General features: G+C 34.5%; 1 protein-coding gene across 2 annotated transcripts in view; it reads left to right on the plus strand.

Annotated features, from left to right (window-relative positions):
* CD2AP (CD2 associated protein) overlaps positions 1-19,454 on the plus strand; it is a 112,499-nt gene that overhangs the window by 71,941 nt on the left and 21,104 nt on the right. For both annotated transcript variants that reach the window (XM_081247624.1, XM_081247625.1), the window contains 7 exons: positions 1,289-1,476; positions 3,635-3,713; positions 4,110-4,204; positions 6,919-7,023; positions 8,445-8,481; positions 9,627-9,689; positions 18,891-19,056. In XM_081247624.1, the coding sequence (XP_081103750.1) occupies positions 1,289-1,476; positions 3,635-3,713; positions 4,110-4,204; positions 6,919-7,023; positions 8,445-8,481; positions 9,627-9,689; positions 18,891-19,056 (733 nt within the window). The remainder of the gene's footprint in view (positions 1-1,288; positions 1,477-3,634; positions 3,714-4,109; positions 4,205-6,918; positions 7,024-8,444; positions 8,482-9,626; positions 9,690-18,890; positions 19,057-19,454) is intronic.

The raw sequence follows: 19,454 nt of genomic DNA on the forward strand, positions 1-19,454 counted from the left end.
CAGAATGAAGATCAGAAGTTTCTTGAGACTTGAGGGTAGGAAGAATTGACTGGGATCGTGTGTAAGTGTCCTTTTCAGGGTGACAGGGATATTCTGTATCTGGATTATTGTGGTTACATGGTGCATACATTTGTCAAAAATTATTGTAATATCCATTTAAAATGGGTTTGTTTTATTGTATGTAAACTTTCTTTGAGTAAAATTTATTTAAAAATATATCACCAAAAATATATGTGGCTTGGGCTAACGTTGCAAGTGGTTAGGGTAGATCACTGTACTCGTTAGCATTACATTTCTTAAGTTCATAAAAATTGTTCTGTTAACTTCTTCTCAGATAGTTTCAAATGTGTGATTAGAGGCTTTTGTTGTCTGAGTCATTATGTTAAAATATTTAGGACTGGTTTTGGGGTCATCTGGAATTCAGTTCAAATGTTGGCTTTGTTACTACTTGTATGGCCTTGGGAAAGTTCTGAATAACTGCCCATTTTACTTATTTTGAAAATGAAGAATAATAGTGCTTAGTGTTAAGCCTGTAGGTGATTATGTAAATTAGATATAATTCATTTATAGTGCTCAACAAATAGCTGGCACAGATTAAGCCCTGAATAAATGGTAACTACCATTTTTATTATTACCTCTGTTGTTCTTAACCATTAAACTTCAACAGACTGCTTAATTAAATGAACTGAAATCATGTATTTTTCCCTACCCCTCAGCCCTCATTCTGAAATGTTTCTGGAATCTTCTTGGATGATTACTCTAGAACTTTTTTCTTCGATTATTAATTACTTCATCCCTGAGTTAAAATGACAGGCCTTGAACTGTGGACTTTTTAAAATAAAAACTTGCTAATATTACCAGTTTTTATATTCAGAAAATCACCCTAATTTTGATCAGTTTGGGTCATGTAACTTTTTTAAATGATTAACTTTATCTCTTTAATGTTTCTGTCTTACATTATTTCATGTTTGTGCAAGAGCTGTAAATTTTGATATGCTCTTCTTAAGGACCTGGTATACTATGCTTTCCTGGATTTCCGATTAGCATTTTACTAATTAGGAATACCTAAGTTTGTATTAAACAACATTTAAAAAAAATATCCCAAAGAATAAGATGTATAAAGTGCATCTATTCTTTGGGATATTTTAATACTCAGTCATTTTATTATTTTTATACCATTTTATACCATTTTTTATTAGGAGGTATAGAATATAAATACTGTGGAAGGGGAATGTCAAGGTTTTTGTGATTTTAGGTGTCATTCTTTAAAAACAAATTATCCTTCCAGAAACTGTTTTGACTGGGTCTACCTCACCTTTACCTTCTCCGGGAAATGGGAACGAAACTGCACCTGGATCAGTTACACAGCCAAAGAAAATCCGAGGAGTTGGATTTGGAGATATATTTAAAGAAGGCTCTGTGAAACTTAGGACAAGAACATCCAGTAGTGAAACAGAAGAGAAAAAAACAGAGAAGGTAGTAATGATGAGCTTTCCTTAGATTAACCCCATTCATTCTCTCATTAACCATTTTTTAAAATGTAAAAGTTCGCAACTCTGTTACCTTTTCTTTTTTGAGATTGCCAATAATAGATTATGAATGAAAAGACTGTGAGAAACTGTTTTCAAGTTTAAATGACTTACTTTAATGTTTATGTTTGATTCTTATAAAATTGGATTTTGGGGGGTAAATTTAACACAAACTTTTCTTAGTGGAAACTTTAGAGTTTTTAGTTATCATAGTGTAAAAATAGAAAAGGCAAGTTTTTGTTTTCCTTTTAAAGCTAAAATTATATGTTTTTCTTTCAATTTGAAGTAGGCTTAAAATGGGCCATTTTAAGGTGAATTCTCAGTGAGATATTAAGTTAATTAGGCACTGCTTAACTTTACTCTGGATTGTCAGCAATGGTGAAATCTAATTGCTAGCCCTAGATGTATGGAGAACTTTATTTTTTATTAGTGTTGCACTGGCATTGTGAAGTAAATTAAAGTGAATGTACCATACTAATAAGAGATTTTAAAATAAACTGTTAAGTTTCTATTTTGTGGGGGAAATAGCTACAATCTTTAGAATATAGTCTTCCTAGTGTTAACACCTTGGAGATTAGATTAAGTACTTAACATAGGTGGCTTGTCCCTTGACTTTTAAAGCATTGTTTCCCTTGTAGTGCTCATTTGTATGTCTTATTTAACTCGTAAGATTTTAAAATATTTTAGTATTTACTTGCCTTTTTTAGTTACATTTCACTTAGAAGACTGTTTTGGTTGGTGAAATATATTCTGATGTTTTCTCCTAAAATGGTTAGTTTCAACATTTTTTTCCCTTTCCCAGCTTGTTACATATTTTCTCATGTAATAATAATTTGGGTTCAGGAAAGAGAACTTGTACTTTCTGTCCTGCCCTCTCCTAGCTCTGTGACTGTCTGGCATTAAGATTATTAATTAATTCTTGGTTTTCAAGGTAAAGATTAGAGTTCTTGTTGTTGGAATAGTGCTGTATAGTCATGTAATAGCTAGGAATGTCTAGAAGCAATGTCTGCATTATGAGGGCCATTAAGCTAGATGATCTGGGGTCGCTTTCTAACTCTGAAGCTTATGATTATATTGAATAACTTTATTTGATTAATGATTACACCAGTAATCTTTCATTTGCCATTTTTAATGTCCACTAAAGAGTTGTTGTTAATGAGAGTAGTCTCAGGGTTACCGTATAGGGTGGCCTTGGAAGGCTTTCTTTGATCACTGATCTAGGAATTGATAAAGTAGGGAGCACATTTGCTATGTTTGTAGGACCAGATTGGAAGATATGATGGTTAAAATTAGGAGAAATTAAAGTGAGCATCTTAAAAGATAACTAGAACACACAATGATAGGTAAATTAGCAGTATGTTCAGATTTTTAACTAATGAAATCCAGGGTCAAATGTAGTATTACTTCTGAGGACAGAACTCAAGGAAACACTAGTACAAGATGAAGGACTTACTGTAGTCAATTACAATGGAAAATTGACTACTAGACTATATATTGTTACAAAGGGTTGTAACATTACCTAAATGTTTTCATTCTGATAGCAGCAGTAAGTATAAAGACTTTATTTTATACTCTGTCTCATTGTAAGGAAGTTTAATGCAGTTGTTTTAAGAGCCCACCTTCTGGAGTCAGACTTTCTAGGTTCAAATCTGGGCTCCACTACTAAACTATTTTTATTGTGGGCAAGTTACCTAACTGCCTCCTAACCCATGAAAGGAGTGGATGATAGTGCCTACTTTATGCAGATTGTTCTAAGGATTAAGTTACAATGTATCTAAGTGCTTATTAGCTCAGAGATTGGTACATGGTAAATTTTCAAATGCTATTTTTATTTATTTTAGAGGTTCTAAAATAAATCACAGTATTATGGGTATCAGAGTATGTTTATTATCCTGAAGATAGGGAGTTTCAAAAACTAGATGTTCTAGGCTATCATTTAAGTAGCTTTTCAGATATTTATCTTTTTCATGGCAGTTTTCAGTCACATTACTAACCTGGCTATAAGTACCATTAGGGGGAGCTAGATAACTGTTAATGGAAATTTTGTTTAACATTATTAGCTTTGTTCTAACTTAAAGTAATTGACACCATCCTTTTTATTCTAGCCCTTAATCACACAGTCACTAGGATCCAAAACTCAGAGTGTGGAGATAACAAAAACAGACACTGAAAGTAAAATTAAAGGTAAGTGTTTGAATGAAATTTTCATATTAGGAATGAAGCATGCTCAAATATATTATTAGATTTGTTGAAGACATTTGTTACATTGTACTACTTCATCAGAGTGTTAAATCCTCCTAGATGTAAGCACCATGAGGTCAAGGATTTTTGTATGCTTTGTACACTGATGTATCTGATACAGTTAGAACTGTGCCTAGAACATAATAGACATGTAGTAACTATTTGAATGAATGATTAATGAAATTGTTGCTTAATTCAACATATAGTATTGGCCAAAATTATTGAAATCATCTCTAGAAGCTTCTAGTGTACATTTCTTTAGACAAAATAGAGGCTTAATAAGTATTTGCTGAAAGAACCAATTTATAGAAGCTTCATTATTTACATTTTTCATTTTAGCTAAAGAATATTGTAGAACGTTGTTTGCCTATGCAGGTACTAATGAAGATGAACTTACTTTTAAAGAAGGGGAGATAATACAGTTGATAAGTAAGGTAAGACTTTTCTCAGTTTTCAGTGAATCACTTAATTTATTCATAGAAATATTTTTCAGTAGTCTTGCATTCCCACTAGAATGTAAGCTCTGGAAGGGCTGTGACTTTGTCTTGTTTATTTCTGTGACCCGAGAACCTGGCACGTAGTAAGTGATCAGAAAGGTTTTTTAAGCAAATATTTATTGTCTGTCTTTGTTATAATTGATGTATTGGAAATTATTTTTACCATGAAGTTGTGTTTTTTCTCTAACCACACCACCCCCCACTCCCCCAGGGTTCTGTTCTCATTTCCTATTTTACCTCATTGCATTTTTTGCCCCATCTAATGTTTGTTGTAGTGTTTGTAATATAAAAAGAAAAAGAAGAAAAAAAGGGAAACAACTTAAATGTCCATCAGTATATAAATGGTTATGAAGTGTCATGCTATGGAAAATGATGCAGCTATTGCAAAGAATGAGGTAGTTTTATAACTTGGAATGAATTAAGGAAAAAGAAAACCCTACAGTATTGGGGTGTGGGCAGAGTCCTGTAATAGAGAAATATTAAAGTATTTGTTTTTGCTATATCCCTTTAAAGTAATTTTTGAAATTTCTCCCATTGTTTTAAATTGACTTAACAGATTGTTTAGTGTATGTAATTAAAAGAAGTTTTTGGGGCTTCCCTGGTGACGCAGTGGTTGAGAGTCCGCCTGCCGATTCAGGGGACGCGGGTTCGTGCCCCGGTCTGGGAAGATCCCACATGCCGCGGAGCGGCTGGGCGCGTGAGCCATGGCCGCTGAGCCTGCGCGTCTGGAGCCTGTGCTCCGCAATGGGAGAGGCCACAACAGTGAGAGGCCCGTGTACTGCAAAAAAAAAAAAGTTTTTTCACTGAAGTATAATTGACCTACCACACTATGTTAGTTCCAAGTGTACAACATAGTGGTTTGATATTTCTATACATCTGTTATTTCTAGTTACCATCTGTCACCAAAGTTATTACAATATTATTGACTATGCTCCCAATGTTGTACATTTCATCCCTGTGACTCATTTATTTTGTAACTGGAAATTTGTACCTCTTAAGCTCCCTCACCCTTTTTACTCATCCCTCCCAATCTCTTCTCCTCTGCCAACCACCGGTTATGTTTTCTGTATCTGTGAGCCTGTTTCTGTTTTATTATGTTTGTTCATTCCTTTTGTTTTATAGATTCCACGTATAAGTGAGATGGTATTTGTCTTTCTGTCTTATTTCACTTAGCATAATACCCTTGAGGTCCATGCATGTTGTCACAAATGGCAACATTTTATTCTTTTTTTGTGGCAGAGTCATATTACATTGTAATATACATTATATATATATAAAACATATATATGCATATATATATATATATACATGGTAATGTACATTTTATATATATATATATATATATATATATATATATATATATATATATATATATATATATATATGAAACACATCTTTATTTAAGATGCTGATGGATATTTAAGTTGCTTACATATCTGGGCTATTGTAAAGAATGCTGCCATGAACATAAAGGTGCATATCTTTTTGAATTAGTGTTTTTGTTTTTGGAAAAATACCAAGAATTAGAGTTGCTGGATCATGCACGAGGGTTCTCTTTTCTCCACATCTTCCCCAACACTTGTAATGTGTTGCAGTTGTGATTATCCTGACCTTTGTGCAGGACCTCCCCAGGGGTGTGGGTCTTGATTATACTGTCTCTCTACCCCTCCAGCCTGTTTCATTGTGGTTCCTTCTTTATATCTTTAATTGTGGAAATTGTTTTCTGCTGGTCATTCACATTGATAGTTGCTCTACTGTAAGTAGTTCTAATTTTGGAGAGGGTGAGCTCAGGGTCTGCTTACTCTGTCATCTTGACCAGTCCCCCCCAGTGCATGTAATTTTTAATACACATGGAGATTGGGTTGATAACAACTGATTTCTCATGGAAGGGTATTTGGAAGGAATAGTAGAAGATTCTGTAAACTTCTAAAGCAAATGAATAATGTGATTAATTTTTGGTGTATAAAGTGTTGAAAAGAATGTTAAGATACAGTTTGGAAATTTATATTCTGTCACCACCCTCCTCTTCTACTTCCTTTCCTTTTCCCTTTCTCTTCCCTCTCTTTTTTACCCTTGTAAACTGAATTTTTTAAAAAATTATTTGTTTGTTTATTTATTTATTTATGGCTGCCCTGGGTCTTAGTTGTGGCACACGGGATCTTCGTTGCAGCATGCAGGATCTTCATTGCGGCACATGGGATCTTTAGTTGTGGTTTATGGCTGCCCTGGGTCTTAGTTGTGGCACACGGGATCTTCGTTGCAGCATGCAGGATCTTCATTGCGGCACATGGGATCTTTAGTTGTGGCATGCAGACTCTTAGTTGCAGCATGCTTGTGGGATCTAGTTCCCTGACCAGGGATTGAACCCAGGCCCCCTGCATTGGGAGCATGAAATCTTACCGACTGAACCACTGGGGAAGTCACCTGAATTTTTAAATTATTTGACTAATTAAGAAATTAAACTTAATTTTATAACTGCTACTTAAAGTAATGTGTGGGCAATATATTTTTTTAGCAGGACCTCAAAGTCTGTTAGGTCTTTATTTTTCCTTGTAGCAACAATGGAATTCAGTATTTTCCTATTTTGTTGCTAACTTTTTTCTTATTTAGAGATAACCCCTATTATCTTTATTCTTCATTTTGCGGTTTAGGAGACTGGAGAAGCTGGCTGGTGGAAGGGTGAACTTAATGGTAAAGAAGGAGTATTTCCAGACAATTTTGCTGTTCAGATAAATGAACTGGATAAGGACTTTCCTGTAAGCTTTTCTTTTTCAGTGATGATAATAATTTTAAAAACCTTTTGCCAATATTTCTTAAAAAACAAGTTTTTTACATAGTAACTGAATTTTCTGAGGGGATTTCAGATTTATATAATCAGGTGAAAGTTATCTGAATTATGGTAAAAGAAAACAATGTATCAGTTCTGTGCTTTATTCCTGTTTTCCTTTCCCCCTAACTAAAAATTAACTTAGACTTTATTATAATTAAAAGAAAAAAGGCTGCCCATACTATTTAGACAAATTAGCACTTGACTGTAAGAAAAATTGTATTTTTATTTAATTTTGTTGAAAATTTTTATTTTAAGGTACTATTGATTACTATTACTCTGTCACTGCATTTTTGGGAGAGTGAGAAGAAGGCTTTGCCTCCTTACAGGATTTAATGTATCTATCTCACGTCTCACAGTGAATAAAGTGAGACTGAGTCATTCATCAGTGATCTTTTGCTTTTCTACAGCTTGATCACCTATGGAGGGATGAATCTAATTGAGTTTTTAAATTAGAGGGAAAGAGTTATACAGAGAACAGACACACCCCAGCAAGACAGTCTACTGTATTTGATTTAAGTCAGTGTAGAAATCTCTAACCTTTGCAGTCTTTCATTTAAAGTAAATTACAAGAGGATAATGTATGAAGGCTTACACTGTCTGAGATTCTTCCTTTGCTAGATTTCATTCAGTATTAATTCAACAGCCTTCGGGTATGCTTTATTTTTATACTCTTGTTAATGAACACATTTTCTTTTTTTGGTTTTTATTAGGTGTTCATGCAATATTGATTATCAGTTATTTTTTAATTTGGAAAAACCAAATTCACTTACTTAGAAATGTGTCTCAAATTTCTTAAGGCAAAAATGAGTGAATGTTTATAAACCCAAGAGAATTTTAATAAACTGAAAAACAGACCTTTGCCTTTAATCTTCTTTTTGAGAGTTCTGAATAACCAAGGGTGAAAGCTAGATATATTTATTAGCTACTCCTATTCTTTTTAAACAAAGTCTCTTTCTCTCTCCCTTTCCCTGCCACCCTTCCTTCCCCCCCCCAAAAAAAAACCTCAGCTGTTAAAGAGTGGTAAAATGGTGCATAGGAATCTTAAAATAGGGGAAGCAGGAGAGAATATTTTTGCTCATCATTAAGATGTTTTTTAATTTATCTAACTCAGTGATATTTTTGAAATATTTGAATTTTGATCAAAGAGGCATTTGTTCTAATAGAATATATTTTTCATCTGTGACCTTTTGTGGAGTTGTTTGAATCTTATGATTTTAAAATTTTTGACAGGGATGGGATGAGGAGAGATGTTTATGTAACTTAGATCATTTACGATCAGAGTTTACTTTAACTATAAATATTTAATATGTAAGTGTTTTACTGTTTTCACAATTATTATTTTAATAGAAACCAAAGAAACCACCACCACCTGCGAAGGGTCCAGGTAAGTACAAAACAGATTATTCAGATGGCTATTTTTCATATTTTTAAGTTCTAAAATGGTGAAATTGGGTCTCCTGTAAATCATTTATTTTCTTTTAGCAAAAATTAAATATTATGGTGCTATATATAATTTTTTAAAATATATAAAAATTGAATGTTCACGTGTATTAATATCTGTCAGTATTTTTTTAAAGTACAAACTGTATAAAATGGGAATCTTGAAAATAATTTGGATATTTTTGTTATATGGCATTTTGAGTTAAGAAAATTGACTAAACTTAAATCTATAGAAAACAATATATTAAAAAAGAAGACAATAATTTACCTGGTTAATAAGTTATTCTACCTTTTCAGATGCAATCCATTTTTTAATGCCGCAAACAAATACTGATTTTTTTATATACTCTTCCTTCAGAGAGTGTGATAAGTCTTAAACAAACTAGAAGAGTTTAGTTTTTCCTTTTTAAGCAGTGGAATAAATGATGGAGTACCTAGAAGAGGTTTCCAGAGTTAGAGTTTTGTAATCTGACTCTATTTCTGTAAGTTTTAGCCCTTAATTTCTGATTTTTAAATGTGCTGTCCAATTTTTTTTTCCTTGAAAGATTTACTCCTTTTTTAGAATAATGCAAGTCCTTCCCTCCTCCATAGTTTCAGCTTTGTGTTTGCTAACCTTATCTGAGAGCAAGGATAAGTTAAAAGTAATTTTTATGGAAGTTGGTATTGGAGCCTTTTTAGCCACTAGTCATACTGGGCTTTTAAAATTAATTAAAATTAAATAAAATAAAAAAGTTAATTCTGTAGTTGCAGTAGCAGCATTTCAAGTCTCAATGGACAGTATTGAACCACACAAAAACAGAATATTTCCATCATCACAGAAAGTTCTACTGGACAGCAGTATTGTAGGGGATGTGAACTCCTTTGTTTGATCAGGAAGGAACTGAGACCACAGAGCTATCACTTACTGAGGTGATCGTGGCAGGTGCAGGATTATATATTGAGCTCAGTGATTCTGGTATATTGTTCATTCTTTTAAACCATATTTTCATCTGATGTTATTTTTTAAACCTTTGCTTTTTAGGAGTATAATTATCTTTATGCTCTAAAACTTTTTTTTTTTTTAATGTATTAACCTTTTTTTTCCCTCAGCTCCAAAGCCTGAGCTGACAGGTGCAGAGAAGAAGTATTTTCCTACAAAGCCTGAAGAAAAAGGTGAGGTAGATTCTTCTACTTTCAGAAAAATAATTCCTTTCATTGTCAGTGTAAAGAAAAACATATCTCCACACTGAGTCATTCACACTGATTTTTAACAAGTGTTCATTATTTACTATGTAATGCTTGGGGATTTTGAAGAGGGAGTTTGTCAAGATCAATAGGAAATTAAGATTTTTACTCAAACTGATACCAGTTTACATTCATGAAAAAGTTATACCATCAGCTCAGTAAGGATGTAGTATTAATGTTATTTCAAATAATGTGTAAGAAAACTAAGCATTAAACAGTTATACTCTTATTATTTTCATAGTGTCCAAGTTGAAATACATTTAAAATTTTTTCTTAGGTATAAGAGTGAGTTCTTACTTAAAACATGTAAGTGATTTATTATTTATTATTTATGTATTATTTAATTTTCACTGCATATATTTGTCATATAAACTTGGAAACGTATTCCAACATACCATATGTATTTTGTTTAAAAACATTACTTGTTATTGTTAACACCTCCTTCTCTTTGTACACAAAGATCTGCAGTGGCTGTATCTAGTAGATTGGGGTATATATTCTTGCAAAAACTTGAATACTGTTGCAGAATACTTTTGTTTCTACTGCCTGTGTTGTTTCTACTTCCTATCCTTGTCTCTTGCTTAAAGTGCTACTGTATTCTCTTAACTGATTTCTCTCATTTTAGTTCCTTGTCTGGCTTCTATTTCAGATTCATTTTTTAAAGTCTGTTTTTTAGAAGTTTCAGATTCACAACAAAATTGAGCAGAAAGTACAGAGTTCCCATATTCTTGCTGCCCCACACATGCACAGCCTCCCCCACCGTCAGCATCCTGCACGATAGTGGTGCACTTATTACAGTCAGCGCACCTCCATTGACACATCATTACCATTCAGAGTCCATAGTGTACATTAGGGGTGACTTCTAGGGTTGTACATTTCATGAGTTTGGACAAATGTATAATTGTAATATCATACAGAATAGTCTCATCTCTTTAAAATTCCTCTGGGTTCTGTGCTTTCATCCCTCTCTTTCCCCAACCCCTGACAGCCACTGATCTTTTTATTTTCTCCATAGTTTTGCTTTTTCAGAATGTCATAGAGTTGGAGTCATACACTACGTAGCTTTTACACATTGTCTTCTTTCACTTTGTAATATGCATTTAAGGTTTATCCATGTATTTTCATGGCTTAATAGCTCATTTCTTTTCAGTGTTGATTAATATTCCAGTGTCCAGATGTATCACAGTTTATCCATTCACTTACTGAAGGACATCTTGGTTGCTTTCAGGCTTTGGCAGTTACGAATAATGCTGCTATAAACCTTGCATACTTTTTGTGTGTACATAAGTTTTCAGTTCACTTGGGTAAATACCAAGGAATGTAATTGCTTGTTCATATGTTAAGGGTATGTTTAGTTTTGTAAGAAATTGCTAAATTGTCTTCCAAGGTGTCTGCACCATTTTTCATTCCCACCAGCAATGAATGAGAGTTCCTGTTGCTCCACGTCCTGGTCAGCATTTGGTGTTGTCGGGAACTGATCCCAAATTATTCAGTACATTTTTGGTATCATCTTCTACTCTTTTCATTCACTAAATGTAGCAACTACACTCTTGACTCTGAATATCATACACCTTCATAGCTTTATCTCTCTCATGATCTGTGCTCAGCATGGAAAGTTTTTATATCCCCAACTCCCCTTGTTTTTGCATTTGAGATTTTTAAATTTAGATGCAAAAACAATTTATATTTAATAATGGTATTTCTGAATCTCAGATTAGTCCTTTGTGATATAGCTGTTGTTAGGTCCAAGTCTTGGATCAGTTTATTTTGGTACTTGGTTATAATATCTCCTACATGAAAAACTCATCATACAAAGATACATAGAACCAAATGTAAGAAGTATGTTGCTGGCTTTATTATCTTCATTATGATATTTCTTTTATAGTCCCCTTCATCAAGTAGGTAAGGGTTTTGTTAAAATTAAGAATATGACTTCTTATACTCCCTGAAATCAGTCAGTTGATCTTATAAATAAAATGGAAGGTAATGCATTTGTATTACATTTATTTGCTCAAAATCCTGGCCATGATGAAGTGTCAGGGACTGAATTTGTCCCCCTGAGTTAGACAACTAGAAAACTGGACAAAATACATACAACAGTGGTTTTAGACATCGGATAACAGGTAGCATAGGACTGTTATCACTGAAACCAATGAGGCAAACCCTAAAATTACCCCTAGCTTATTGTCTAGAAGCAGTTTTCAGGCAGCAGAAAGGAGAAAGCCATACAGAGCCCAGTATTCATGGAGAGTTGAGGTAATAGGAGTTTAGGGAGGCCAAGGCAGCCATAGTTTGTGGGACAGAGTGCCAGAATGGAAGGAACTGCATAGAGTACAGGGCTTACCATGAGGCTTTGGCCAAGTACTGAATTACGTACATGTGAAAGGAAAATTTCCATAGCTGGAGAAATAACTGCTGGAAGACATTTGATGAAACAGTTTCTGGAACTCACAAATAGTTCATGTTCCCATGAGCCACAGGACCTCATAATGCATTGAAGTCCATAAAAGGGTGTATCAACTTAGACTAAAGCCCTACCTTGGAAACAGATCAATCTAATTCCAGAATGCTTTACATTATAATCTAACAAAATCTAGCACCCAAGAGGATAGAATTCACAATGCCCATTATCTGATCAAAAATTACCAGACATGGGGGCTTCCCTGGTGGCACAGTGGTTGAGAATCTGCCTGCTAATGTAGGGAACACGGGTTCGAGCCCTGGTCTGGGAAGATCCCACATGCCGTGGACCAACTAGGCCTGTGAGCCACAACTACTGAGCCTGCGCATCTGGAGCCTGTGCTCCGCAACAAGAGAGGCCGCGATAGTGAGAGGCCTGCACACCGCGATGAAGAGTGGCCCCTGCTTGCCACAACTAGAGAAATCCCAGACACAGGAACAAAGACCCAACACAGCAAAAATTAATTAATTAATTAATAAACTCCTACCCCCAACATCTTCTTAAAAAAAAAAAAAATTATCAGACATGGAAAGAAGCAAGAAAATGGCAACCAAAAGAGAAGTCAGTCAATTTAAACAGACCCAGAAATATCAAGAGATGATGGAAATAGCAGAAAGAACATTAAAATAGCTATTATAAATGTAGCCCATGTGTTCAGTAAAGTAGAAGAAAACACAAACATGATGGTGAGAGAAATGGAAAATACAAAAAAGACCCAAATTGAAATTTTGCAGATGAAGAATACAGCATCTGAAATGAAAGACACTGGATGGAATTACCAGCAGTTTGGAGACTACAGAAGGAAATATTAGTGAACTGGAAGACATAGCAGTAGAAGCTATCTAAAATATATAGAAAAAAGACTAGAAAAAAATGAACAATGCATCAGTGACCTCAGTGATAATATCAAGCGGTTTTACTTATGTGTAAATGGAGTCCCTGAGGAAATGAAGAGAGAGGACAGAAAAAATATGTGAAGAAATAATGATTGAAAAATCTTTAGATTTGGTGCAAATTTTAAGCCCACAGATCCAAGGAGCTCAGTGAACTCCAAGCAGGAAAAACGTAAAGGAAATCACCTTAAGGCACATCATCATAAATTCTATGTGATAAAGAGAAAAACATAAAGTCTGCAAGAAAATAATTGTCAACCTTGAATTCTATACCTGGCAAAAATACTTTTCAGGCAGTGGAGGCAAAACTAAAACTTTCAGATACAATCTGAGAGAATTCTTTGCTAGTACTACACAGGGAATGTTAACAGAGGTTCTTTTTGGCAGAAGGAAAATGATGCCGTTTTGGCATTTGGATGTACACAAAGTAATGAAGAATGCCAGAAGTGGTAAATATGTGAGTAAATAGAAAAGACCTTTTTCCCCTTATTTCTAAATCTTAACACCACCACCAAAACTCTTCACTGGAAAGATCTTAAAATTTACTATAAAGTGTTGATTTCGAAGTTCAGGGGTGCAAGTGTAAGCATTTTTTAAATAAGTGAAACAAGACAAATATAACAAGGGAAGCAATTCTTAATATTGTCAAAATGTTCTCATTAGCCTGACATGGCTTTAATAGATCTGGTGCAAGAAATAAGAAAAGTGTCAGGCATTGCCTATTAACGGGCATTGGGGGAGAGAGCCACTGTCAGTTCAGAGGGTCTGAATATTATTGACATAGATTAAATTATTTCTTTAAAAATAAACATAAGTTTATCTCTCTCTTGTTCCAGAGTCAACAGAGAGAGCTTTTTCAAACCATGGCTAGGGCCACTTTGAGGAGCCTTAAGCCTTCTTACAGGAGAAATGGTGTATGCCACCAGTGTGTGCGTTCATTACTTTTATCTCTCTTTTGACCTCAGTTTCACAGAGTATGTCCTTTGAAAAGCCCTGCCATATTGAGGAGGATTAAAAAAGAGCCAGTAGAAAACGTGAAACAAATCACCCTATTGCCCTTGATTCTTAGGTGACGCCCCATTATTTCATGGGATACTTTCCCAAATCATAAGAATGGAGTTTAAATCCTCACTGTCTACTCGCTGCCCAAACCACCACATGGGTTTTCTCAAATCTGCTTAGCAGTGTCGTTCTCACTGTTTCCTCAGAGGTACCTCGAGCGCTTGCCATGCACGTTGCCCCTCAGGAGAGTAATGAGAGCAACAGTTTGGAGCACAAGTTTTTCTCCTGCTTTTGGGGAAGACTTTCTTGGATATACCTTTTAGTAGCCTGCTTCATTCTTATCAATGTATGAAAAAGTTTTTCAGATTCATTACTCAGCAAGGGAATATAATTTTAAACCAAAGTAAGATTCTCACCAAAATGGGTGAAATTTTTAAAAAGACTAACAGTACGAAATGTTGGTGGGGATACAGATTCTCAGAACTCTTATACACTGTAGGTGGGAATGTAAACCGTTACATCTACTCTTGAGAACTAAAGTTGAATAAATCTATATACCCTGTTACCCAGCACTTTTACTCCTAATTATATACTCACAAGAAATGTGTGTTCCATATGTACACCAAAAGACTTAAATAAGAAAGTTTATCATAGCATTATTTACACTGACTGTCAATTGGAAACAACACAAACGTCCATCAGTAGTTGAATGGATAAAAAAATTGAAGTATATTCATATGCCAGGATACTATATATATAGCATAGAAACAAATGAATGAGACAGAGTTTCACACAGCAGCATATGATTTCAGTGGTGTAAAATTAAAATATTCAAAAGTGATCTATGGTGTTAGAAGATACCTTTGGATGGGAGCATTGAGGTAGTGACTGGGAAGAGGCATGAGGGGAAGGAACTTAATGTGGCTAAGGTTCAGTTCTTTACCAGAGTGGTGGTTACTCAGGTGTGTTCCTGTGATGATAACTTCTTGAACTTTGTACTTAGCTTTTGAAAATACATTATATTCCAGTTTAAGTCACTTCAGTGAGATAAATATGGGTAGATTTTTTTTTTGTCCTGAATTTTTCTAAAATATTAGGAAAATAGATTCAGTTAAGAACATACTTGCTACTTTTTGCATAGTACTGTGTTTTTCTCTAATGCATCTCCAAACGACCAGTGATAAAGAATGGAATATTTGACTTTTTAGTCAGAATTTATGGACTTGTGATCATTCATGCTTTAGTACCAGTATTATTACTTATTTTTAAATTCTTATTCATGCAGTAAGGAACTAACCCTAATCTGAATTAATGAATGGATTAACCTAGTATGTATAGTGTTAGTAATGTATTGCTATATTCTGTAGTAAATAAGATAGGGCATATTTGTTATTTTGCTGTATTTTGTTAACTGTCATATATTTTAGTTGTTTTAATAAAAAGTTTCTTTATATGCTTATAATTTTCTGTATGTTAAGTTATCATAACATCTATATCTTACATATGTCTTCTTTTGGGCATTTGGATAGCTAACATAAGAATGTTTTCCTTAAATCCAAATTTCCTTTTGTTTTTTTGGCCAATCTCTAGCTAAACTTAAATGCTATGCACAGTGGATATCCACATGCAAAAGAAAAAAGTTGGGGCTTCCCTGGTGGCACAGTGGTTGGGAGTCCGCCTGCCAATGCAGGGGACACGGGTTCGTGCCCCGGTCCGGGAGGATCCCACATGCCGTGGAGCGGCTGGGCCCATGAGCCATGGCCGCTGGGCCTGTGCGTCCGGAGTCTGTGCTCTGCAACGGGAGAGGCCACAGCAGTGAGAGGCCCGCGTACCACAAAAAAAAAAGAAAAAGAAAAGAAAAAAAAGTTGAACCCCTGCCTCATACCATGTACAAAATTTGACTAAAAATGGATCATCCACCTAAATATAAGAGGTATAAAACTAAGACTTTTAGGAGAAAATATAGGGGTAATTCTTCATGGTCTTGGGTTTGGCAGTGGGTTCTTAGCTATGACACCAAAAACACAGAAACAAAAGAAAAAATAGTTAAATTAGATTTTATTAAAAACTAAAAACTTTTGTGCAGCAAAGGATATTATCAAGGAAGTAAAAAGACAAACTACAGAATGGGAGAAAATATTTACAAGCCCTATATCCAATATCTGAAGTATGAAAAGGGTCCAGTATCTGGAATATATAAAGAACTATTATAGCTCACCAACAGAAAGATAAACAATCCAATCAAAAAATGTGCAAAGAACTGAAATAGAATTTTTCTAAGTGAGATATACAAATGACTAACAAGCATATGGCAAGATGTTCATCATTAGTCATTAGAAATGCAAACCAGGACCACATTGAGCTACCACTTCACACCCACTAGGATGGCTGTAATAATAATAAAAACTGAAAATAACAGGTATTGGCAAAGATGTGGAGAAATTGGACCCCTTGTGGCCCTGGTAGAGGAGGGAATGGGGAGTAGCTGATTAATGGGAACAGAATTTTCTTTCGGGGTGATAAAAGGGTTTTGGAACTAGATAGAGGTGGTGGTTGCATAACATTGTGAATGTACTAAATGGCACTGAGTTGTTCACTTTAAAATGGTTAATTTTATGGTAGGTCAATGTAACCTCAATAAAAATAAATAAATCTAGTACTCAAGCACATTGCCATCATATATTAGTTATATAATAAATCAACATATAGTAGTAGTTGGTCTAGTTATGGATATACCTGGAATGGTGAATCTTATTTTTGTCACCTTTGATTTCCAGCAATATTGAATGTGTTCTTTTGTTTTAGACTAACCTATAGGAATTGAATTTATTTCAAGCTGTTATTTATTTATTTGGCTGCAACTCACAGTATGCTGGATCTTAGTTCCCAGACCAGGGATCGAACCTTTGCCCTCTGCAGTGGGAAACAGAGTCCTAACCATTGGCCCACCAGGGAATTTCACAAGCTGTTATTTACATATCTGTTAAAAGAAGTATATTCATTTAATCAGTGAACTTCTTTTTAATTTATCATTTAACATTTTCCCTGATGTTTTATCTAAAATATCTTTCTTTTAATATTTTCTAGAAATAATTTTGGCTGACTGTTGTAACTCTGATAATGATGGCTCTATCAGCTTATAGTTAGAATCGGGGAGTTGGCTTTCACTTCTGGTGGTGTAATTACATGATGTGCTTGTACAGTTTGAAGCCATATAGAGATGGATTTTTGTACCAAATGATGACGAGGGTTTAAAAGACTAAGCTATATTTTCAAATGATCCAAGGAAGCTGTATATAAATGATAAAACTGAAACAGCAGCATTTTGTATTTTCATCGTTGTTAGATGAAATCAGATATTTTTAACAAGGGGTTTACCCCTGGCCTTCAGTGTTTTTGTTTTTGTTTTTGTTTTAATTTGGCCTTTTATCAGTTTTGACTGCTGTTTGGTTTTTGCCAGGTACTTTCTTTTTTTCTAATTTATTTTATTTATTTGTTTGTTTGTTTGGCTGCTGTTGGGTCTTGGTTGCTGCGCGCGGGCTTTCTCTAGTTGCAGCAAGCAGGGACTCCTCTTTGTTGCGGTGCTCAGGCTTCTCATTGTGGTGGCTTCTCTTGTTGTGGAGCACGGGCTCTAGACGCGTGGGCTTCATTAGTTGCACGCAGGCTCAGTTAGTTGTGGCTCACGGGCTCTAGAGCACAGACTCAGTAGTTGTGGCGCACGGGCTTAGTTGCTCCGTGGCATGTGAGATCTTCCCAGACCAGGGCTCGAACCCGTGTCCTTTGCATTGGCAGGTGGATTCTTAACCACTGTGCCACCAGGGAAGCCCCTGGCCTTCAGTGTTTTGTTCAAGATTCATAATTACTGGTTTCTGATTGATAAAAAATCTCATGAAATTATTTGTGGTCCTGTGATAGACATTCTTTTCAAAGACCTACTAAATCTTGAAAAGTACTCAGTATTGCTCTTGGGAGCTTTCTTATTTTTGCATATATGCCTTATAATATATTTTTGCTGACTGCTGTATCATGAATATCTCATATGTGTGCACATGTGTCAAATTTAATACCCATTCTTAGTACCTGAAAGATCAGGAACTAAGTATGTCATTATGTATAGAACTATGCCTTTTTGGTGATAAAATTGTTTTTATTAACATGGCATGACATTGTCCTTAATGTTTTTTTCCCAGCATATTTTCTTATCTATTTCATAGAATTATTAAATGAAATGTTACTAATAAAATTCCTAATACAATGATAAGAGTTATAAATATAAGCCTGTAATTTTTTCATCTGTGAGTAATCAATCTAGCCTCAGTTTCTCTTAAAATATTTTGTCATCATGATTATTTTTAAATAAGTACATTAAATGGCACTAGAGTTCCTAATCATTTTTAGTTCTCTATACTTCAGTTTCAGAAAGTGATCTAGATATAAGTCTAGATAATATTGTTCTCTGCTTAGAGTAAAATCATACATGATTATATTTGAGTAGAATACCAGCCTTAAAAGCAAAGGGTGTTGGGAAGACAGTAAGAAGCAGGCATTATTTGTTGATCAGAAGCTTATTAGTGGTCCTCCTTCCCACCAAAGTAGAGTTTTTTTTAAAGGATAGTTAGGATTATTAAATTATAATTTTAAAACAGTGCACATATACACGAATAGTGTCTCTTTCTGTTTCACACCTTTCCAGCCTGACATTAGCTTTAAGAAATAGGAAAACCTAAACAGTTCTGATTGTTAGTAACCTACTAAATATTTTAAAATAATCAGATGAAAAGTCAGTGCTGGAACAGAAGCCTTCTAAACCAGCTGCTCCGCAAGTCCCACCCAAGAAGCCTACTCCACCTGCCAAAGCCAATAATTTACTGCGATCTCCTGGAACAGTGTACCCAAAGCGACCTGAAAAACCGGTTCCTCCACCACCTCCTGTAGCCAAGTAAGTTTTATCTAATTTGAAGTTAGTTTATTAATTTACCTGCCTTTGACATAATTGGCCCTACTGCCTTTCTAAATGTTAAAGTAATTTTTAAAGTATTTGCTTTTCATATTTTTTGTAGAGACTGTAATCTGTGTTAAATGTTAACCTTATATTCATACTAGGTGAATATACTCATGTTAAGCTGTTTTACATTTCTTATTTTATTATGATTGGTATTAGGGTAAAGGTTTATGTTTATGGAAATAATTTTATAGACAAGAAAGAAAATCAGTATTGTGGTATAACATCTTTAGTATCATTATTGTTTTTTTAAAAAAATTATTTATTTATTTGGCTGTGCCAGGTCTTAGTTGCAACATATGGGATCTTTTAGTGGCGGCATGCGGGCTCTTAGT

Source organism: Mesoplodon bidens, assembly GCF_964165515.1.
Source record: "Mesoplodon bidens genome assembly, chromosome: 10".
In the NCBI taxonomy this organism is placed as follows: Eukaryota; Metazoa; Chordata; class Mammalia; order Artiodactyla; family Ziphiidae; genus Mesoplodon; species Mesoplodon bidens.